The sequence below is a fragment of the Ochotona princeps genome, chromosome 13 (assembly GCF_030435755.1).
Source record: "Ochotona princeps isolate mOchPri1 chromosome 13, mOchPri1.hap1, whole genome shotgun sequence".
In the NCBI taxonomy this organism is placed as follows: Eukaryota; Metazoa; Chordata; class Mammalia; order Lagomorpha; family Ochotonidae; genus Ochotona; species Ochotona princeps.
In genome coordinates this window covers 61,005,123-61,028,600 of record NC_080844.1, presented here as the reverse complement: position 1 = coordinate 61,028,600, position 23,478 = coordinate 61,005,123, and the positions used below count along the sequence as shown (strand labels likewise).

Sequence of the window (23,478 nt, the reverse complement as noted above, 5' to 3'; positions counted from 1 at the left end):
AAGTCAGATATACAGAGAGGAGGGGAGACAAAGAGGAAGATCTGTTGATTCACTCCCCAGGCAGCTCTAACGGCTGGAGCTGAGCTGATCTGGAACAGGAGCCTGGAGCCTCTTCCAGGTCTTCCATGTGGGTGCAGGGTCCCAAGGCTTTGGGCCGTCCTCGACTGCTTTCCCAGGCCATAAGCAGGGAGCTGGATGGGAAGTGGGGCTGCCAGGATTAGAACTGGCGCCCATATAGAATCCTGGTTCGTGCAAAATGAGAACTTCAGCTACTAGACTACTGTGCCAGGTGCCTTTGGTACAAATTTTGAATTTCAGTCATACAAGGCGTCATCAAAAAGTATTGAAAAATGTGTTATGGAAAATTATGTTTAGATTTCCTTTTTTTCTTATTTTCCGCTTGCAGACAGAGAACTTTATTTACAAAGTGATGAAGTGGACATGGAAAGTAGGAAGGGTAAAGCACCTCCCTGGAGAGGCCCAGGAGGTGGGGTGCTCTGGAGAGGCCCAAGAGGTGGGGTGTTATGGAGAGGCCCAGGAGGTGGGGTGCTCTGGACAGGCCCAGGAGGTGGGGTGCTCTGGAGAGGCCTAAGAGGTGGGGTGTTATGGAGAGGCCTAGGAGGCGGGGTGCTCCTTGCAAGGAGAGAGGGGGGAAATCACTTTCCCTGAGAGGTGGGAGCACCTGGGAAAGAGGGGAAAGTACCTCCCCTGAGATGGCCCGGAGGGGGATGGCCTGGAGGGGGATGGCCTGGAGGGGGATGGCCGGGAGGGGGATGGCCGGGAGGGGGATGGCCGGAGGGGGATGGCCCGGAGGGGGTGCCCCTCGAAAGGAGAGAGACACCAAAGGTTTTCGGAAGGATCTTGGGCTTTCACACGTTCCCCGATAGTTCTTTTGTACCAAAACAATTTTCTTGATTTTCATTTGTCTACAAACTTATTGAAACGGTCTCTTAGATCAGATGGCGGGCTTGTGTGCAGAATATAGAAGAAGATACAGTGGGAATTAACCCAGTTTACAGAGTCAAGTCAACCTGGCTGACGTTTCTGTAGGGAGATGCTAGGGTGGCAGATGGCCACCTGGAGACAGTTCAGCCCTGTTAGCATTCAGGAAATGCACACTTACCCTTGATGAGCTATTGTGAGCAGGTAAGATGATTTTTAAGTTGTATAAGGCTGAGTACTGGCAAGGCTGCCATGCCAGCAGCTGGACCTCCTGCAAATTGTTGGTGGGAAAGGAAAGTATTGCAGGCGTTCTGGAAGCCGGTGTTCGTGTTGGATTGATTGTGTGCCCGTGCCATTGCTGTGTACTTACCCTGAGATAGGGAAGCTTATGTTCACTCAGAGCAACTTGCACACACATGTTTATAGCTGTCCAAGCCAGCAGTCAGCCTGCATGTCCCGAAACGGGGGTGGCAAGCTGTGGCTCACCTGTAACAGCAGTAAGAAGTGAACCTTCCTGGGAGTGTGTGGCTCCCCTCTGCTGGAACAGCCACTGGTTGGCCATGACTTACTACCTGGTTGTGCTGGCGCAGAGGGAGTGTAGCAGTGTGGGAAGGAGGCATAGACAGGTCCTAAAGGTAGGGGGAAGACACAGCTGGAGTGCGAGGTCCACGTGCCGGCTTCCCACTGCTTTCCCCGTGGGAGAAGTCAGAGATTGGAAAACCCGATACTATTAAGATGTCAGTACTCAAGTTAGCCTATGGATTCAACAGTCTTAATTAAAATTGCAGTAGACTTTTATTTAGAAGTCAACAAATCGGTTCTTGAAATTATAGACATGTTGAGGGTCTAGGCAAAACAAACCTGAAGAACACCGCTGAAAACTTATCTGCTTTAATTATTATTTTGTAATTCTTTCCAAATTTTTATTTATTTTTTTAAAGATTTATTTATTTTTTTATTGGAAAGTCAGATATACAGAGAGGAGGAGAGACAGAAAGATCTTCATTCACTGGCTCACACCCTAAGTGGCCACAATGACCAGAGCTGAGCTGATCTGAAGCCAGGAGCCAGGGGTTTCTTCCTATGCTGTGGCTGTACCCTCTGCCCTGGCTGCAACGCTGAGACAGGGGACTGAGGGCACTGCTTCTTAGATTGCTCAGAAATCATCACGCTGCAGGTGGGATTCTGGGAGCTATGGCAGTGTCTGCCTGTGCTGAACTGCACCTTATGGGTGACCCAGCGGGGTGTACTTGAACTGGAAGAATTACCGCACTGGCTCAGGCAGGGAAAACATGGGTGGGCCACGCGCAGCTCCCTTCCAGCCAAGGATGTCAACTGAGTCCGCAGAAAATTGCCTTTCTGGCTTCATCTTCACCCTGTCCTGGTCACAGTGTCATCCAGTCTCCAAGAGGATATGGGGTGGGGGGGCGTGTAAGCTGCCAGCCTGCAACACTGGCGTCCCAAACCTTAGAGTCCTGAATGGCCCCCCTCAGGTCCAGCTCCGCGCTAACGTGCCTGGCAAGACCTCTGCCAGCCGCAAGGCAGAGCAGGATGGAGTCCTCACTCCTGCCTGCTCCTGTCTTGGCCACAGTCTTGGGGAATGAACCAGTTGCTAAAAAATCTGTCTCTCCCCCTCAACCTTCCCCCACCCCTGGCATCTGTCTTTCAAATAAATCAATCTTTACTTTTTCTTTCTTTTTTAAATTTTTATTTGTTTATTTAAAAAAATATTTATTTATTTTTATTGGAAAGTCAGATATATAGAACTGGTATCCATATGGGCTCCCGGCGTGTTCAAGGTGAGGACTTTTAGCCGCCGGGTCATGACGCCGGGCCCTTTTTTTTTCTTTAAAGAAGTATTTATTTATTTATTTATTTATTTAGGAAAGGCAGATATACAGAGAGGAAGAGAGACAGAGAGGAAGATTTTCCATCCGGTGGTTCACTCCCTAAGCGGCCATAATGGCTGGAGCTGAGCCGATCCAAAGCCAGGAGCCTGGAGCCTCTTCCGGGTCTCCCAGGTGGGTGCAAGATCTCGACGCTTTGGGCCATCCTCAACTGCTTTCCCAGGCCACAAGCAGGGACCTGGACGGGAAGTGGAGTTGCTGGGATTAGAACTGGTGCCCATATGGGATCCCAGTGCATGCAAGGTGAGGACTTTAGCCGTCCAGCCACTGCGCTGGGCCCAATCAATCTTTTCTGAAAGCTTGTAACTCACAGATGCTGCAACCCCCATTACTGATGTCACTGCTGGAGTGGTCTCTGGTCCACTCCGACACCTGCATGAGAGCTGCTGTGAGCTCTGGGACAGAAGAGGGGCAGCACATGGCTGCTGGGCCAGGCTGCAGCCCATTTTCTTGACATTGTATTTACATCTTTTTTTTTTGTTTGTTTGTTTGTTTCATTTTTTTTTTATTATTTAACTTCATTAATTACATTGTATTATGTGACACAGTTACATAGGTACTTGGGTTCTCCCCACCCCTCCCCAAACCCTCCCACCATGGTGGATTCCTCCACCTTGTTGCATGAACACAGCTCACGTTCCGTTGAGATTCCCCCATTGCAAGCGTATACCAAACATAGAGTCCAGCATCTTATTGTCAAGTTCAACGGCTTCTTAGGTATACATTGTATTTACATCTTTAATTCCTTGAACTCTAGTACCTTCCATGTCACAGTCCTTGGCAGAATTTGGGGATAGAAAAGGTTAATCTGCTATGAATAGAGAGCAAAGTTGTCAGCGGTCTTTGAAGATTCCCTGTGAAGCGTGGGGCCTGTCTAGGAGTGCCTGCTTGTCCTCGGAGCGCCATACTGTCTTCCTCCGAGTGCTCTGCATCTGGAATGTGGCATCCCGTAGAGCTGCACCGCTCAGGAAGATGGGCTAAACTGTCGAGAGGCGAACAGTGACGGCGCAGGCAGCTTCATCTGGAGTGGGCCAGAAAAGTGTACATGGTGGGGTCGTTGGGACAAGAGGCAGATACTCTTTGCACTACTATTTTTAATGAAATATTTACTTTTTTATTTGAAAGGCAGAGGAGAGAGAGCTTCCACCCACTGGTTCGCTCGTCAGACAGCCGCAGTAACCAGAGCTGAACTGATCTCAAGCCAAGACCTGCTGCTGCTGCTTTTTTTTTTTTTTAATTGTGAAGTCAGATATACAGAGAGAGGAAGAGAGGCAGAGAGGAAGAGCTTCCATCCATTGATTCACTCCCCAAGCGGTTCTTTCTGCTTCTCTCTGTGTATCTGCCTTTCCAATAATAGATAATCTTAAAAACAAAACCAAAAAGACTGTTTGAACTGCGTGTGTTCTGAAGGAGCAGAGTACCTTACAGTCGATGGCCCGGTGCTCGGCTTCGTGTGGTGCCCGTGTGTCACTCCTTGGGTACTCAGCCCAGTGGTTAGTGCCAGAGCTGCAGGGCAGCTCCCTGTAGGGCCCCTCCCTCCCTCCGGACCCCTCCCTCCTTCAGGACCCCTTCCTCCTGCAGGGCCCCCCTGCCTCAGGGAAGCTACCTCCTGCAGGTCTCCTCCCAGCTTCAGGACCCCTCCCTCCTTTAGGACCCCTTCCTTCTGCAGGACCCCTCCCTCTTTCTGGCTAAATTGATAGGGGACTCAGTTTGAAGATTGTTCATTGCTGAATAATGTACCTGTAGCCTTGAAGGGTATTTTTTTTCTCTTCCAGCCCAAAATGGAGTTAATCCGGACTGGGAGAAGAAAGTAATTGACTATTTTAAGGAAAAATTGAAAGAAAATAATGCTCCTAAATGGGTAAGTTTATGGCAGTTTTGATTGGGGAGGAACTGGGCAGACTAGTTTTTCCCAGGAGAGTGGTAGTTCACATGTGATTTAAAATAAAATTATTATGTACTGACGCTTCAAGTACTTGTGCATTGTAAGATGTTGGTCCCTTTGCCACTGAAGTTGTAGCAATCACACGTTTCTGTATCGCCCCTAGGTGGCAGTAAGGGCCCATGTTACTAAGAGAACTGTCACTTAGAACTTGTGCTGCCTTGTTTAGGTATTGGTGGTGGGAGAGGAAGCCGCCGTCAGTGAGGCTCTGTGCTCCGAGGGAAGTGTGTCTTTTCACATTTGGTTAAATACTGTCGCACAAGCTTCCAAGGATGTACGTCTTAGGGCTGGGGGTTCTTCTGACTCACTTGGCTTCTGTTTTGCTTAAGGTGCCATCATTGAATGAAGTTCCTCTTCATTATTTGAAACCTAACAGTTTCGTGAAATTCCGTTGCATGATTCAGGATATGTTTGACCCCGAGTTTTACATGGGTGTCTATGAGACGGTTAACCAGAACACGAAAGCACGCGTACGTATGGCCTCTCGGGGCTTTCTGCCCAGAATTTTGTCCATGTGTGTACATGTGTTTAATCATAGTTTTGGTTCTGATATTTACATAATCCAGTTTTCTTTTGTTTTGGGTCACAGATTCTTCATTTTGGAAAGTATAGAGATGTGGCCGAGTGTGGGGTATGTATCTTTGGCATATTTTATTAAGAATTTTTTTTTCCTAAGTAGGGCATTAGTTTTTTGTTGATCTTAAATTTACTTGTGTGTATAAATAAATTTATATAAATAAATTTGTGTAAATAAATTTTTAAAAATGTTAACTTTGGTTTCCTCTTTCTTGAACTATTAAGGATTTTTGGAAGGTAGACTATTATAAATATATATATATATTTAAACCAAGTATAAGAGATGTTATGATAAATTCTTGAAATGAAAGAAAAATTTGACTTAGAGTTTGGTATTTGCTTGTTGGTTAAGTATAATTAAATCCTGTCCCCTATTCCTGTAAGAAATTTTTTTGAAATAAAGTCTTCATTGATAGGAAAACTCGACGCTCTTAAATACGATAAGAGAGAAAGCAGAGCACAGAGTGTAGTTACAGTTGTGTAGAGGTCTTGGACTAGAGACTTAACTAGGAGAGCAGTTACAGAGGGACTGCGCTCTAACTGCCCTATCTTGCTTTCCTGCTGATAACGGGGTCGGGCAGCATTACAGTGAGTTTGGTTCTGATAACGCTTCGCCATGCAACTGGCATTTCTAGTTTCATAGTAAGGAAAGGTTCCCATTGGTGCGTTTCATATCTGAAACACAGCCCCCGGTTGTCAGCTGCTGGGAAGAGAACAGGCAGCGCACATGGGGCACAGCCTGGCAGGTGCTCGGGCGGGGTCCCCACAGAGTGCTGCGGTGCTGCTGACGCCCCCAGCTGTGCTTACCTAGTTCTCCAGCTCCCTGTATAAACCCTAGTACCAGCCTGTTGGTGTTTAGTAGTTGTTTGTGATTGCTGAAGGCTCCTGGTTTGGGGGACAGATGTGAGTAGAGGAGCTGTTAATGTGGAGGGTGAGGGGTGTTCCACCGCAATCATAGCAAGCAAAGTATCATCTCCAGTACTGTTTGCAAGAAGATTGACTGATTTGAGAGGTGAAGTGTCAGAGAGAGAGAGTGAGATGCCCTCCAACCACTGATTAATGCACCAGATACTACAGTGGCCGGGGAGAGATGGGCCAGGCCAAAGCCAGGAGCTTCACCCAGGCGTCACCTGGGTGACCAGGCCCCATGACCCGCCTGCTGCTTTACCAGACGTTGGAGCAGGAAGCTGCACCACAAGTGGGGCTTCCAGGATTTGAACCAGTGCTGCAGTAGGGGATCCTGGTCTCCTAACACAGGACAGAGAGCCTGCTTTCTTTGGAGTATTGGATTAAGTTGAGAAATGGTTTTAGGGTTGTAGTGCTCTGAGTTAAGGTGCCATCTGCAGTGCCAGTGAGTGTTGAAAGGTTTTGTAAGTGCTGGGCTGAGTCCTTTTTTTTTTTTAAGATTTATTTATTTGGAAGGCAGAGATGCAGAGAGAGGAAGAAACAGAGAAAGCTCTTACACCTGCTGGTTCACTCCCCAAATGTCTACAACAGCTGGAGCTAAGCCTATCCAAAACCACGAGCCAGGAGCAGCTTCTGGGTCTTCCAAGTAGGTGACAGGGGCCCAAGGCCTTGGCCCATTGTCCGCTGCTTTTGTGGGCACATGCACGGTGGGCTGGATCAGCAGTGGAGCAGCCGGGACATTGACCTGAGCCCCTATGGGATGCTGGCGACACAGACAACAGCTTGACGAGCTGTGCTACAGTGCTGGTCTGGCTGTTCCACTCTGATCCAGCTTGCTGCTGAGCCACGTGGAGATCAGACCTGGCTGAAGCTCCTGGATTGGCCTGACTTAGCCCTGGCTTTTGTAACCATTTGGGGAGTGAAGCAGGGGATAGAACTCTCCTTCCTCCTGTCACTTTCTCTGTAGCCCTTTCAAATAAACACTTTTGTTTTTTAAGACCAAAGATGAGTTTGTTTAATCTAGTGTATGTTTAACCTCAGGTTTCCCAGCTGACTTTTTCCTTTTAGAGTATTTCAGTAAGGGGATACTATGCTAATGGATCAACTTTATGAATACTTACTCTATCCTTTGCTTAGGGGGCCATGACATGTTAACATACTATGTTAATATAAACAATAATGTAATCCAGCTGAATAAACACAGCTTCTGAAAACGGGCCGATAAATGGACATGTGGGCATTGTGACCCCACAGAAGACCAGGAGAGCGTTTGTGTGCATCTTGCTAGAAGGAAGTCAACCCCATTACAAGAGAGGGCTCAGTGCTTAGAAACCAAGAGGGCCCCAGCTTGTGTTGTCACAGGCTCATCTTGGGTTCTTTCTGCCTCCAAGGATTCTGCCAGCATGACTTAGAGGAGGGTGCCTCTCCCAAGGAGCGGTGACTGACTTTGATCTCATCTTAGAGCTACCTGGGAGCGAATGTGTCACAAAGTTGCTGGATCATGGGCCCATTCTGATAGTTACATGAGAGAGATGGTGGGGTTACCACATGCTTTGTCTTTAAAAGGATTCAAGAGGCAGTAATTTTTTAGCCTAGGTACTTGGTATTATGAATTTGAGGGAGGTAATGGTTTGACTATTGTATTAAAGATGATTTTATATAAGTCGTCTTAAAGAATAACAGAATTAGTTGCAGGTCAATTTAACCGTTAATGTAAACTCTTGCTTTGATTTTGTAAACATGCAAATATGGTTGCCAATTTTTAAAGAATTCATTTTTCTTAATACATTTCTTGGAATATTTTTGTGCATCACAGCCTCAACAAGAACTTGACTTAAACTCCCCACGATCCACCACTTTGGAAAGACAGACTTTCTATTGTGTTCCAGTGCCCGGGGAGTCCACGTGGGTCAAAGAAATATCCTTTATCTGAACTTGCCTGTCTGTTGAATTCCTCTGGTTATTAAGACTGCAATTCAGGTACTTAGTTTCTAAACACTTAGGTTTGGGTACAGTGAAGTTAGCTGGAGGACTGTTTCTTTTTAAAGATTTATTTGTTTTTATTGGGAAGGCAGTTAGAGAGGATAGATGGAAAGATCTTCCATCTGCTTTTTCATTTCCCAGATGCTGCAGCACCCGAGTTGGCCTGGTCTGAAGCTGGGAGCCAGGAGCTTCTTCCAGGTTCCTCATGTGGGTGCCTGAGGCCTTGAACCATCTCTACTGCTTTTCTAAGTTAGTAGCAGGGAGCTGGATCTGACGTGGGGCAGCCGGGACTTGCACCTGCTTCCATATACTGTGCTGGCACTGTAGGCGGCAGCTTCACCTGCAGTACTACAGCCCCAGCCCCTTGATTGCGTTTTAGTGTCCTTGGCTGCTAAGTCCAATGTCAGGATCATCTCTAGGCAGGCTTCTATTGACTGACTTTAAACCTGATTATGAGTCACACATTTCTACTTCTTGTAGAGCTAACAATGTTAGTTATGACACATAATGTTGTATGATATACAATGTTGTCTTTAAGAATGTTGCTGGGACAGGCTTTGTAGCAAAGTTGGTAAAGCTGTGGAGTCAGCATCCTGTATGGACACTGGTTTGTGTCCCATCTGTCCACTTCCAATGGTCTAATGGTATGGAGACAGTAGTGGAAGAAAGTCCTTGGGCCTGGAATCCACACAGAAGCTCCTGCCTTTGGTCTGATCGTCCCTGGCCATTGCAGTCATCTGAGAAGTGAACCAGTGGAGGAAAGATCTCTCACTGTTTCTCCTCTGTAACTCTTACTTTCAAATAAATAAATCAATCTTAAAAAAAGAAATAGTTGCTGAATAGAGTTGTGCTGTCCCTAGGCTGTGCCCAGTACCTGGGGTGTCCACCTCAGTAAGGCCCATATTCTAGTGCTACCGTAATCAGCCTCTCCGCCAACCAGCCTCTTTCCTGCTGGGCCTCGAGGAGTCTTGACTTAAGGCCAAGATCCTTATGGAACATACCTAAATTTTCTGAGCTGACCTCTGGCTGCCTCCTCCAGGCTGTTTTTCGGCAAATGCCACCTGCTTCATTCAGCAGCCCTGAGCTGGCTGTGCTTCGTCCTCTAGGTAGGGTTCTGCGGACACCTCTGACAGGGAGCTGGGGGAACGCGGGCTTTGCCTGGTGTTTCTCTGCATTCAAAGAGCATAACTATGCTCTGCTATCCAGTGACCACACATAATTTGCTGCATATATTCTGTCTGGTTTCATGGTTATTTACAGCTAGAGTAGCTGGCATGAGGAAACCTGTTCTTGAGAGCAGATTTGTTTTGATTGGAAAGACAGGTATCCAAACGGAAGGAGATATGTCCCCAGGTGGCCACCATGGCTGAAGCTGAGCCAGTCCCAAGCCCGGAGTCAGGAACTTCTTCCGGGGCTCCCATGCGGGCACAGGGCTTTCCTCTACTGCTTTCCCAGGCCACAAACAGGGAGCTGGATGGGAAGTGGAGCAGCAGGATATGAATTGGCACCCACACGGGATCCCAGTGTGTGCCAGGCAAGGATTTATCCATTAGGCTGCCATGCTGAGCCCACAGTTTTAACTAGATCATCCAGACTAGTGATGACCTGTGTTAGTCATATAGTTAGTGTGACCCGGATGTTCCTAGTTTGGAGCAGTTTTTCCTTAACCTTTGGTTTCACGCCTATGTTAATGCCAACCAAGCCCGGGTGAGTCCCTCCACATCCTACACCCCCAGTCGGCACAAGAGGAGTTATGAAGACGACGAGGACATGGAGCTGCAGCCCAGCAAGCAGAAAGAGCAGCATGCCGGGGCCAGACAAGCAGGTACTGGCTGTGGCGCCGTCTGCTCACGGCCACTGGGTTTCCAGAATTGTTACATCACATGGCTGGGGATGGAGGCGCCGGCCATGGTGTGGCAGAGCGTAGCCTTGGGGAGTCCTGGGGTGGAGGAGCCGGCCATGCGTGGCGCAGTGTCAGCCATGGGGAGTCCCGGGGTGGAGGAGCCGGCCATGGTGTGGCAGAGCGTAGCCTTGGGGAGTCCCGGGGTGGAGGAGCCGGCCATGCGTGGCGCAGCGTCAGCCATGGGGAGTCCCGGGGTGGAGGAGCCGGCCATGGTGTGGCAGAGCGTAGCCTTGGGGAGTCCCGGGGTGGAGGAGCCGGCCATGCGTGGCGCAGCGTCAGCCATGGGGAGTCCCGGGGTGGAGGAGCCGGCCGTGGGTGGCGCAGTGTCAGCCTCGGGGAGTCCTGGGGTGGAGGAGCCTTCTGTGCGTGGCGCAGTGTCAGCTGTGGGAGGTCCGGCTGCACAGTACTTTTTGGTCAGTGCCTTGTAACCGAGCTGTGGGCCTCACTCAGTGAGAAGCGGCTGTTGTAATGTGCGCCTTGAGAGGCTCGAGTGGTGTGGGGTAAAAGGCTTGTCTCTAGTCTTTATTTTTATTCCAGCTCTTAAGCAGAGTGGAAAGGCTAGTCCTTTACTTTAAAAATGTGCCAGAAAACATGCTCTTATTCTCCTGTTCGAATGGTAGCACTTTGTTTTTTTTTTTAATTTATTGTATTGTATTATTGTTGACAATGTTTACATAGTTAATTATGGTTAAAAAAAGAAGGTTCAGGGGGTATAGGGAAGTGGGTAATACTATTATGTCCATATTGTTTCCATCATGCATCCGAGGTAAAGGGGAATATTGAGGGAGAAGCCCCACCCGGTTTCCCGCCCACCCCAAGTCCCGGATGTGGGGCATGCTCTGAGATATTTGCTCAAGTGGTTTTAATAGTTCTCCAGTTATGAATCGCTGCCAGTTTCGCTCGATGAGGTTGTCCACTGATTGATAGGGTCCATCATAAAGTCTCCGTTCGCCCCATATTTCGCTGCCAACATATAGCTGAGATGAATGATTGACCTGTTCTGTCCTCTGTCCTCTCTTGGTTAGAGTTCTGAGTCCAGCAGTTCGATTGGGGAGATCTCCAAAGAAACTTTGAGGTATTCCCAGACTAGATTCTTGTATGTTCTAGCAAGCACAGGGCCCGGCACAGTCCATCACCCCTATCAGCTGGTGGTTTCATTTGCCGGGTTGGTTCTGTTTTCAGTCTCGAGTTGCACTGGAACCAATGGGTGTTGCAGTCCAGTCTGGTTCTGCCCAGCACGTACTCGGCCCTTACATCAGCCAGTGGGAGCTGCAGCCTAGTCGGGGTGACCCACAATAACCCCCACCAGGCCCGCCCCCTACCCTGGTTTGCCAGTATGTATAGCTGTAGACCAGTCTGTCCCCCATCCCATTTGGCTCTTGTACTTGTCACTGGGTATTAAAGCTTAGTTCCATCTAACCAACTCAACCATCCAGCCCTCACGGATGTTGTTGAGTGCCTCTCTGTCTAGCCACCCCAGCTCCCATCCTAGTTTTCATGCCCTCCCGCGGGAGTAGTGACCCAAGAAGGGGGAACCCACTTTTTCCCTCCCAGGTCTCTCTGTCCCGGTTTATGCACTCTTTAGGTGGTTCTGTGATTTGACTTGATAGAATTAGTCCCCAGTGTCAGCTGATGCTGCGGCTAAGCCCAAACATCCCTCACCCACTCTAATTTATGCTTGCACCAGCAGGAATAATCAGCCCAGCCTGGCTTTTCCCTGATCTAGTCCACATGCAGCACACAGGTGTTGTGGCCTTGCTCAGTCCTGTCTGTCCCCATCCCAGCCCACGCTCTCCAGTGGGAGTAGCTGTCCGGCGAGGGGACCAGCCCCTTAATCCCCTTGCCAGCTCTGCCCCTCCCTTCCTGGATCTCACGTGTGCTGGTTGGGTGCTGCAGTCAAATCCAGTATAGGCAAGCACGCCCTGGCATTCCATAATGTGTACTGGTTTTGTCGCGACCAAACCCGGCTCAACCCACACTCTGTTCTGGTGATCGGGTTTGCCAGTGGATGACATGAACTGATTCAGCCTGGTCTGCCCCTGACCCATGCCGAATGCGTGCCAGTGGGAAACTTTCCATGGCCTATTCTGGGCTGTTTCTTATCATGCTTCTTGCGCTAACCTGCAGGGACTGTGTCCTGCCAGAGGAGTTGCCCAGGCTCCTCCATCAGAACCCCTCCCAATGCCAGACTTTGCGCATGCCAGGGGGTCCTTGAGCCAACCCTACTCAGTTCACCTCCTGTCCTAGCAGGAACAGTGGCTTTTCCTGGCTGGCTTTCACCCCGTTCTGGTTTTTGTTGTTGGATGTTTCAGCCCAGCCATGGCTCGTCCATACCCACATACAGCTCACACATGGCTCAGTAGGGGTTGAGACCCAGCCTAGTCAGTCCCACGTCTACCCTGGTCCTCCATGACACCAGATGGTGTTGGGGTCTGAACCGGCCTGGGGAATGGTAGCACTTTGATTTTGTGACACGAACACTGTTGGAGCGACATGGAACTTTAGTAATCTGTGAAGTATTCATTCTGACTAAAGCAGGGAAGCCAAAGGTTGAAATGTACTGAGAGTCTGAGAGATTTCAGAATTGGCCGTGTGTGTTGCTGATTTGTCACAGCCTGTGTAAGTGGCAGATTGCTTGGTTGTGGTGAGAAGCCAAGTTTGTCTTTCTCGGTGGCGAGCTAGTCAGTTTCCCGTAGCACCGTTAACCAGGCAGTGTTGGGGAAGAGGAGCTAGAGCAGACACAGGCCGTCAGCGTCTCCTCGGTGGGCCTGAGCAGGCAAGTGGATCGCCGCGGCGAAGCCCCCTGGGGAATTTCATTCCTTCTACTTCATGTTACCGAATTTCCTTACTGCCACAGCATGCTTGAATATTTTTTAAGTCGGTGTGTTTCTGGTAAGTATATACAAGCATGGTAGCTTGCATTCTTTGTGTTTTCTGTATCTGTACCCAAAGTTCATCAGAATTAAATGTTCTACCCTAGCAATAGGTGGTACATTCTAACCCAGGATGTATGGTTCTCACCTGAGCAGTTGATGTTCCTTTACTAACTTGCCTTCGTTGCGTGAATGTGGGACTGGGCTTCTGATCCGTTTGAGTATGTTACAGACACGACGCTCAGCCTGCTCATTTTAGACATTCTTACAGGTTACGTGTACTTTTAAGCTTCTGAGGTAACTGTGGATTTGTTTATTACTGTTATTATTATTATTGAGATTTATTGCAAAGTCAGATATACAGAGAGCAGGGGAGACAGAGAGGAAGATTTTCCGTGCAATGATTCACTTCCCAAGTGACCACAACGGCCGGTGCTGTGCTGATCCGAAGCCAGAAGCCAGGAGCTTTCTCCAGGTCTCCCACGTGGGTGCGGGGTCCCAAAGGTTTGGGCCATCCTCAGCTGCTTTCCCAGGCCACAAACAGGGAGCTGGATAGGAAGTGGAGCTGCTGGGATTAGAATGATGCCCATATGGGATCCCAGCACGTTCAGGGTGAGGATTTTATTTGCCACCACGCCGGGCCCGTTACTGTGGATTTGGATATCATGAGGAAGCTAGAGACATCTCAGTTACCTTTCTCCCACTTTCCTCCAGTGATGGTATTATGTTAGGTAGTAAATGTAATAGCATAATTATTGTAATGTAGCATACCAGGAAATGGAATTGAATTGTTATTTATTTTAAAGGTGAAGAGATAGGTCTCCCATCCATGGCTTTCTCCCCAAATGCCCACAACAGCCAGGGCGTCTGGGCAAGGCCAAAGCCAGGAACTGAAGCTGGGCATGCCGTCTATGCAGGTGGCAGGTCTCGTGCTGGAGCCGTTACCTGCTCCTCTGGTAAGCAGTAAGCTAGATTCAGAAGCGCAGTGTAGAACCAGGCACTGTGATATTGGGATATTTGTCCCCAGTGCCATCTTAACTACTGTGCCAGGTACAGCTGGTTAACCACTGCTTGTGATGGCAGCATCCCATAGGCACACTGGTTCAAATCCCAGCTGTTCCACTTGTGATCCAGCTGTCTGTTGATGCTTCTTGGAGAGTAGCAGGTGATGTGGGGGTCCTGGTTGGAGTACTGGGCTCCTGGCTTCAGCCTGGCCCAGCCCTGGCCATTACAGCTGTTCCGGGAGTGAAGTAGAGGCTGGAAGAGCGATTGATGTCCCTCTCTCTTCCCTCTCTCCATGTTCCCTCTCATATAAATAGGTATAATTCTGCCTCTCAGATAAATAGGTCTTTGATTGCAGAAAGACATACTGTGCCAAACGCCTAGCCCTTGGAGATCCCTTTTCCACACACACGTACCTGTGTGGTTCTGTGCAGTTTATTACATGTATGGATGCGTGTGACCAGCACCTCAGTCAGGATAAGGGACAGTTCCTCACCCAGGTCACTCGTGATCTTTAGCGATCATCTCCACCTGTTCCTGCCTTCCCCGCTCCCGCCAGCCCCTGACTCCAGCAGGCTTGTGCTGCTCTTTCTGTCCACAGTTTGTCATGACACGAATACTGTGCACGTGGAGTCATTGTGTACGTTGTGGAGACTGGCTCCCAGTTCCCTTGGCAGGCATGCATGGTGTGTGCTTCCGTGTGTTGCTGCAGGGCATTCTGGGAGCTGTGTGCCTTCTGACGAGTTCACAGCTCTAAGCTGTTGTGTTTCAGGAGCAGGAGCTGGCTGATTGCGCTTCTTCCACAGCTGGCCTCATTTCTGGCGCATAACAGGGCTTAGGAAATCCTGCTAGAGGAATCCGATGCTGTCTGGTTTTATCTGCTTAATAAGTAGAAGAAGTTTATCTTCTGTCCACCTGTTTTGTTCTGTGTATTCCTTAGGTCAGAGTAACGACACTGAGTGTAACTTCTGAAAGCACACATGTGAGATTTGAGAGGAGGAATTAGTTATTTTTTCTTAGAGAAAAATTAAAACATTCAGATCTTACTTTGTTCTCTTGCATGACAAACAAAGAGCTTTGTTGGTTAAGTTTCTAAGAAGTGACAAGTGGAGCTTTTCAAGCTCAGAACTATCCTTTTACCAAACTTGAAAGAAAGGCACTTTGTGTGACTAAGCGCCTTGCTCTGCTTCGCCTGTAGGTGTGGGTGGTCTGCAGTGGCGTGGAGAGCCCAAACGCTTGGAGACGGAGGCCTCCACCAGGCCGCAGCTCAACTCCCTGAACCTCTCCTCGCCTTTTGATCTGAATTTCCCACTGCCCGGAGAGAAAGGACCTGCGTGCCTTGTGAAGGTGGGCTACTCTGCAGAGACGCTGGGTCTTGGACATGGAAAGCCAGTGCTCTTGGCGTCTGGCTGCTGTAAGAAATCCCGACAAGCTGTGGCTTTCAGCAACAGAAATGTAACCTTCACAGCTTCCACATCAGAAACCAGATTGGTCTCAGTGGGGTGAGGGCAGGTGTCCGCGGGCCTGTGCTGCTCTCTGGACACAACGGGCACATGGTCACTTCTTGATCTGAGAGGCAGAGAGCAGGTACACGCTCCCGATGCCCATGGCAGAGCCCTGGTGGGGCCCAGCTGGGAGCTTGATCCAGCTCGGCGTGGCAGGTGGTGGCTACTTGACCCACCAGTGGCTCCCAGGATCTTTCTTTCTTTCTTTCTTTTCTTTTTTTTTTTTTTTTTAAGATTTATTTATTTTTATTGGAAAAGCAGATTTTTGGGAAGACAGAGCAAAAGATCTTCCATCTGCTGATTCATTCCCCAGTCAGCTGTAACAGCCAGAGCTCAGCCAATCCGAAGCCAGGAGCCAGGTGGCTCTTTCAGGTCTCTCATGGGGTGCAGCATCCCAAAACTTTGGGCCGTCCTTCACTGCTTTCCCAGGCCACAAGCAGGGAGCTGGATGGGAAGATGGGCCACCGGGATTAGAACTGGTGCCCACATGGGATCCTGGCTCATGCAAAGTGAGGACTTAAGCACTATGTTACTCCCTTGGCTCTACCTGCCACGATTTCCCCATTGGCAAAAAGCTAAAGCAGGGAGCCTGAGCCGTGAGTTGAACCCAGGTGCTCCAGTGTAGGCTGGACACCTGGCCACTGTATCATCTCCAGCTCCTAGTACCGCCTTAGTTTTGCCATCCTTACATGAAAACCCCTTCCTTCCTTGTATTTAAACTAAAGGAGTGGGGAAAACTGTTAATAGTTTGTTCTCCATTGCTGCTGGTTAAATGTGGTTTTCCGATTTTTTTTACATGTTTTTAGAATTTTTTCTTTTTGAAGGACAGTGTGACAAAGAGGGGGCGAGGCACACAGGGAATCTTCATTGGCTGACTCACTCCCTGGATGGCCACAGTGGCCAGCGCTGCACCAGGGTGAAGCCAGGAAGCAGGCGCTTCGTCCTGGCCTCCCATGGGTGCAGGGACCCAAAATCCCAGGCCATCTCCACTGCTTTACCTGGCCCCTAACAGGGACCTGGGGAACAAGTGTAGCAGCTGGTGCCTGGAGCAGCGGCCCGAGTTCATAGTGGGTTTATTCACCACCGCACATCAGCCATCTCCGCAGACCGTTGGAGAGGTTTTTTTATTCTGTTATTTTCTGGTGAAAAATCTCTGGCTGTTTCCTGTTAATCCTCCCAATGTTGCAAATTTCAGGAATAAGTCCACAACTAAGTAACCATCCCAACTCCTTCCTCTTGTGTCATTCACAGGTTTTCAGAGAATTCAGGTTTTCAGTTATTAATGAAGTGGCAGGGTGGGTGGCCACACACTCATCGGGGAGGCGGGACTGTGTTTTGATTAGTAACTTACTTGCTTACTAGCAGGGAGGCTCTTAAGCAAGTGCCTTGGTTCTCTTGCAAAGGTTCTCAGCAAAGGAGTGAAGTTTGCAGGTGTGAGTGCCGTTCGGTCCTAACATGGCTTCCTGTCACCTGCTGCAGGTGTATGAAGATTGGGACTGTTTTAAAGTGAACGACGTTCTGGAGCTGTACGGCATCCTGTCTGTGGACCCCGCGCTGAGCGTGCTGAACCACGAGGACAGGTGGGCACCGCTCTGGCTGCTGCTGCGGTTGACCTGTGCAGAGGGGTGCAGGGCGGTTGTAGGGAGCTCCCTTCCCCCGAATCAGCATGCGCTCTGTCTGCCGCTGGTGCTCAGGGTTCACGCACATCTTCTTGTGACGTGCTGGGGAATGGGGTGCAGATATCAAGTGCATGGACTCCTAAATACTTGAGTAAAAAGCAGAGACTCTTGATCATGTTTGGAAGATGTGCCAGTTCCCGCGTCATCTCTGCCAAGGTCTCTCTTCCACTTTTCTTCCTTGGACTTCTTCTTAGCCTTCCTGCTGGTGAAGGGTCTGTAGGATCTCCCTGCACCGGTCTGACACATTCTTCAGCCCTAATTTGAGAGGCAGAGGTACAGAGAGAGAGAAGGACAGACAGCGCTCTTACATCCGCTTGTCCACAGGTTTGGAAGTTGAGCAGCCAGGATTTGATGGTGCCGCAGGTGGAGGCTTAGGCTGCTACTCCACAGTGCTAGCCCTGAACAACAGGAATTATAAGTCCTGATTCTAGCAGTAGAAGTACAAAATGGGGCAGGGTGGGGACCTAGCGGCTAAAGTCCTCGCCTTGAATGCACAGGGATCTCATATGGGCGCCGGTTCTAATCCCGGCAGCTCCACTTCCCATCCAGCTCCCTGCTTGTGGCCTGGGAAAGCAGTCGAGGACGGCCCAATGCCTTGGGACCCTGCACCCACATGGGAGACCTGGAGGAAGTTCCTGGCTTTGGATCAGCACAGCACCGGCCGTTGTGGTCACTTGGGAAGTGAATCATTGCACGGAAAATCTTCCTCTCTGTTTCCCCTCCTCTCTGTATATCTGACTTTGCAATGAAAATAAATAAATCTTTAAAAAAACAAGTACAAGATGGAGCAGGGCACAGCAATTGTGGTTCTGGTGAGGATGCCCTCCTGCTCTCTGCAGGCAGTGCGGTTCTGCTAGAGTGGAGAACAGGACATATAGCGGAGCACCAGCCAGGAAGTCCATTGCTGTCTCGTCACAGGGACCCAAGCACTGGAGCCGTCAGCTGCTTCCCAGGGTCTGTTCTAACAGGAGGCTGAATTGGAGCCTGTGTTACTGGGACTCATCCCACGCCATGACTTACTCACTGTAGCTGTAATTTCCTCATTTCTTTCTTTCTTTTTTTTTTTTTAAGTTAAGATTTATTTTTATTGGAAAGGCAAATACACAGAGAGGAGCAAAGACAGAGAGGAAGATCTTTCGTCCGATGGTTCACTCCCCAAGTGGCCGTAACGGCCAGAGCTGAGCCAATACAAAGCCAGGAGCCCGGAGCTTCCTCTGGGTCTCCCACATGGGTGCAGGGTCCTAAGGCTTTGGGCCGTCCTCGACTGCTTTCCCAGGCCACAAGCAGGGAGTTGGATGGGAAGATGGGCCACCAGGACACAAACTAACACCCATATGGGATCCTGACGCATGCAAGGCAAGGCAAGGACTTCAGCTGCTAGGCCACCACGCCGGGCCCGAGTCACATTATTTTCAATACCAGGAGTTAGTTATTTTATCTTTTCCCAAGATACAGATTTGCATGGATAGGGAATCTTCCCTTTCCCGTATCCCCTTCTAATATTTACTCCCAAGTTATTATAATTGTGCTGTCATTCATTGTAAAGACTTATGTATTTGAAAGGCAAGATTAAAGAGAGAGGGAGAGACAGAGAGATTTTGTATCTGCTGACTTGCTCCCCAAATGGCCTTTATGTCCAGGGCTGGGCCAGGCCCAAAGCAGAAGCCAGAAGCTTCTGGGTCTCCCGTGTGGGTGCAGGGGTCCAGCACTTTGGCTGTCTTTTGCTGCTTTCCTAGGCAAATTAGCACAGAGCTGCATCAGAAGTGGAGCAGCCAGGGCTCTAACAGGCACCTGTATGGGGTGCCAGTGTCGCTGGCTGTGGCTTAACTTGCTGCACTGCAGTGCCAGCATATTTTCTGATGTGTAGAAGTTTTTCAGCCTCATTGGCACGTTCTATTTTTTCAGAGACCACAGTTTGTTTTAGTGAAGAATTATGTTTAAAACCCGAGCTCCGAGTGCTCGTTGGCTCTGGGTTAGAGCCAGGATGTGCATGCACACGCCTGCAAGCCATACACATGTGCTCACATGCGCGCGTGTGTTCCTCTATCACACCACATTCGTGGCTCTGCTGGGGCCTCAGGTCTCCACTCCTTTCCCTACTGCGGGAAGCTGCCCCGCTCCCGCCTGCATCTGGCGCAGTTCTGCATTGGGTGGAGGCGAGTTTGAGAATTCGTTCCGTCCCACGACAGTGACAGCCTCATGGCCACCAGGTCCTGCTTCTGGGACGATGCCCCGTGGTCGGAGTGCGGCCACTTCCAGTTAACTCAGGTCGCCTCTCTTCCTGTCAACACGGGTCTGGCATTGTCACAATAGGTTTGTTTGTGTCTGATTGTTTCACAACACATCTTTTTCTCCATCCTTGTGGTTTTTGTTAGTTTGTTTGTGTTTTAATGTATCTATTACTCTCTCCTTGAATACTAGTTGTTCTCTTGGGTTCTGCCTAGGGAGGCTGTAGGCAAGAACTTGGTTCTTAAAAATTGGGTTAAGTCCATTGTGTCTTGATAGGACCTTGCCGGTCTGAAATCTGTGTGCTGGTGATGTTGTAGACTGAGCCACAGGCTGCTCTTTAAGGAGATGTACGGGGGAAGTGGCCTCAGCTGGGGTGGGAGGCTGGGCTCCACTGGGCTGCTCCCCTGTCTTGGAGGGGGGTTTTACTTTGGCGCCTACCCCTGGGGGCCTCCCACACTGAACCGCGCTGCATCTCGCAGGGAGGCCTCGGCGTTGCAGGATCCCATGGAGTGCTCGGATATGGCTGAAGAGCAGCGTGTGCACAGCCCTCCTGCTTCCTTGGTGCCCAGGCTGCACGTGGTCTTGGCCCAGAAGCTGCAACACATCAACCCGTTGCTGCCAGCCTGCCTGAACATGGAGGAGAGCAAAGGCTGTAAGTGTGGGAGCCCTGTGTCCCAGGGCCACTCGGGTCTGAGCAGGTCCCCCCTCCCAGGGCCACTCGGGTCTGAGCAGGTCCCCCCTCCCAGGGCCACTCGGGTCTGAGCAGGTCACTCCTCCCAGGGCCACTCGGGTCTGAGCAGGTCACTCCTCCCAGGGCCACTCGGGTCTGAGCAGGTCCCCCCTCCCAGGGCCACTCGGGTCCTAGCAGGTCCCCCCTCCACAGGACTACTCGGGTCTGAGCAGGTCCCCCTCCCCAGGGCCACTCGGGTCTGAGCAGGTCCCCCGCCCCTGGGCCACTTGGGTCTGAGCAGGTCCCCCCTCCCAGGGCCACTCGGGTCTGAGCAGGTCCCCGTCCCCAGGGCCACTCGGGTCTGAGCAGGTCCCCCCTCCCAGGGCCACTCGGGTCTGAGCAGGTCCCCGTCCCCAGGGCCACTCGGGTCTGAGCAGGTCCCCCCTCCCAGGGCCACTCGGGTCTGAGCAGGTCACTCCTCCCAGGGCCACTCGGGTCTGAGCAGGTCACTCCTCCCAGGGCCACTCGGGTCTGAGCAGGTCCCCCCTCCCCAGTGCAACTCGGGTCTGAGCAGGTCACTCCTCCCCAGGGCAACTCGGGTCTGAGCAGGCCCCCTCCCCAGGCAGGATTCCCTTCATTGAAATGGGGCAGGGAAGGAAAGAGCCTCAGATTCAGATGGGCATCCACCACTGCCCAGGACATCCACCACTGCCCAGGAGCTCAGCCTGCTCTCACTGGCCCTGGCTGTGTGTCCTGCGTCCTCCCCGGTCCCCGTGTCGTCGCGGGTGTGGGACAGAGCCCACGGGTAGCGGGGCGTGTGCTCTGAGTCTGCGCTGTCCCTCTGCAGTTGTCTCAGGTTTCATGTCGGAGCTGTCGCCCATCCGAGCCGAGCTGCTCGGGTTCCTCACTCACGCCCTTCTGGGGGACAGCCTGGCTGCGGAGTACCTTATACTGCACCTCATCTCCACTGTGTAAGTGCTGCTTCCGGGCCCCTGGGGGTGGGGTGGGGTGTGTGCACGGGGCTGGACGCAGCAGGGTGGCTTCTGACTGGAGTGTCGCAGGACTGTCTGGTGGCCTTTTATTGTTCATTGTCACAAGTGCTATCCTGAGTAACAGATTCCTTTTTTCACCTTTATTCTCAGTGGCACATTTCACATTTTGATTATGTCCCCCTAAGATTTAGAGCCAACATCAGGTAAATGACCTGTCTGATGAGTCAAATAGGCTACTTAGTTTTATTTTTTTAAGATTTATTTATTTTTTATTGGAAAGGTAAATTTACAGAAAGGAAAGACAAAAAGGTTTTCCATCTCCTGGTTCACTTCCCAAGTGGCCGCAACAGCCAGAACCAAGCCGATCTGGAGCTAGGAGCCAGGAGCTGGGCTCATTTTTTGTTTGTTTGTTTTGTTTTGTTTTGTTTTTGATGAAAAAGTTCTAAAAGATTTATTTATTTGTAAGGCATAGTAAGCAGAAAGATCTTCCATCTGCTGGTTAACTTTGCACATGTCCCAACGACCAGGGCCAAAGCAGGAGCTCCATCCAGGTCCTGCAAGTGGGTGTCGGGGCCTAAGCACTCGGTCTTTCTTCTGTTCCCCCAAGTGCATTGGCAGGGAGCTGGATAGGAATTGGATCTGCCAGAACTCATCTGGCTCCCATGTGGGGTGTGTGGTTGCAGATGGTGGCTTAGTTAACCGTGCTGTGAGATAACACTGGGCCACACACAAGCTGTGTCATGTGTACACTGAATACGATGTTGATGCAGCCCAAGAGTACGTCTAGACAGTTAAGTTGGGAATTAATGTGTTGTGTGCCTCACTTTTGGCTCTAGTCTATATTCTTTTGTTTTCTGAGTTTTGTAGTAACTTCCGGGGCGTGGTGCAATGGATCAATTGGCTGATCTTCCCCTTGCGTGCCGGGATCCCATGTGGGGTGCCAGTTTGTGTCCCAGCTGCTCCACTTCCCATCCAGCTCCCTGCTTGTGGCCTGGGAGAGCAGTGGAGGACGGCCCAAAGCCTTGGGACCCTGCACAAGACCTGGAAGAAGCCCCTGGCTGCTGGCTTCAGATCAGCTTGGTTCCAGCCATTATGGCCACTTCTCTCTGTAAATAAATCTTTAAAAACAATAACAGTAAAAACAAAGCTCACACTTGGGAACATAAAAAAGGGACAGTGTGCATTTTCAGGAAGTGCATGGAAAGATGCATGCGATGAGAAAGGTGTGTGGGTCGCAAACTGCTTTTACTCAAACCTTTGACCTTCCAGTTTCCCACGACCTTTCCATGGTCTCTTTGTAGATAGTCTTGTCACCTGCAGATGTCACAGTAGCAAGTGGAGCCCATGTGGCTGACTCTGCACACCACATGGGTCTGTCCATCCTGTACAGCCACACAGATGTTTCCCCATGTTGGTTCCTCTTGAATTTTTTTTTAAGATTATTTATTTTTATTGTAAAGTCAGATACACAGAGAGGAGGAGAGACAGAGAGGAAGATCTTCGTCCAATGATTCACTCCCCAAGTGGCCGCAATGGCCAGAGCTGCGCCGATCTGAAGCCAGGAGCCAGGAACTTCTTTCCAGGTCTCCCATGTGGGTGCAGGGTCCCAAGGCCTTGAGCCGCCTGGATTAGAACTGGTGCCCATATGGAATCCTGGCGAGTGCAAGGCGAAGACTTTAGCCACTAGGTACCACACTGGGCCCCATGAACTTTGCATGGCATTTCAGTGTGTGGGTAGCACACCAGAACCCTGTCCCTGCGTGGTATCGTAGCTGTAGTATCCCGTGATGGAAATCTTGCTGGAATCATCTGAGAGCACCTATGTGCAATGGGGGGTTGGTAGGATCAGACACTGCCTGGCAGTCTTGGCTATTTCCTTTCCTGGCTGTAGGTGAGTGCTGGCCGGCGCCCTGTGCCCAGCCCCAAGGGAGTGCCAGCCGGTGCCCCGTGGCCAGCCCCGTGGGAGTGCCAGGCGGTTCCCTGCGGCCAGCCCCGTGGGAGTGCCCACCAGTTCCCTGCGCCCAGCCCCATGGGAGTGCCCACCGGTGCCCCACGCCCAGCCCCGTGGGAGTGCCCACCAGTTCCCTGCGCCCAGCCCTGTGGGAGGGCTGGCCGGTAACTTCACGGCTGGGCAGAGGTGTCTGTTTTGTTTTTATTGACAAGCTGTTTCTCATCTGTGGTGTGATGGAAACAGCTTCAGAATCTTACGGATTTGGTTTTTTTTCTTCTTTTTTTTTTTTTTTTTTGTAGATACACAAGAAGAGATGTTCTTCCTCTAGGAAAATTTACTGTTAACCTGAGTGGTTGCCCACGAAATAGCACCTTCACTGAACACTTGTATCGGATCATTCAACATCTCGTGCCAGCAG

At 50.4% G+C, this 23,478-nt stretch overlaps 1 protein-coding gene across 1 annotated transcript in view; it reads left to right on the top strand.

Moving 5' to 3' along the window:
* MCMBP (minichromosome maintenance complex binding protein) overlaps positions 1-23,478 on the top strand; it is a 44,102-nt gene that overhangs the window by 14,674 nt on the left and 5,950 nt on the right. The window contains exons 2-11 of the mRNA XM_058671281.1: positions 4,625-4,710; positions 5,121-5,261; positions 5,381-5,422; positions 8,090-8,191; positions 9,937-10,081; positions 15,233-15,381; positions 17,019-17,119; positions 19,927-20,099; positions 20,965-21,088; positions 23,360-23,477. Of these exons, the coding sequence (XP_058527264.1) occupies positions 4,625-4,710; positions 5,121-5,261; positions 5,381-5,422; positions 8,090-8,191; positions 9,937-10,081; positions 15,233-15,381; positions 17,019-17,119; positions 19,927-20,099; positions 20,965-21,088; positions 23,360-23,477 (1,181 nt within the window). The remainder of the gene's footprint in view (positions 1-4,624; positions 4,711-5,120; positions 5,262-5,380; positions 5,423-8,089; positions 8,192-9,936; positions 10,082-15,232; positions 15,382-17,018; positions 17,120-19,926; positions 20,100-20,964; positions 21,089-23,359; position 23,478) is intronic.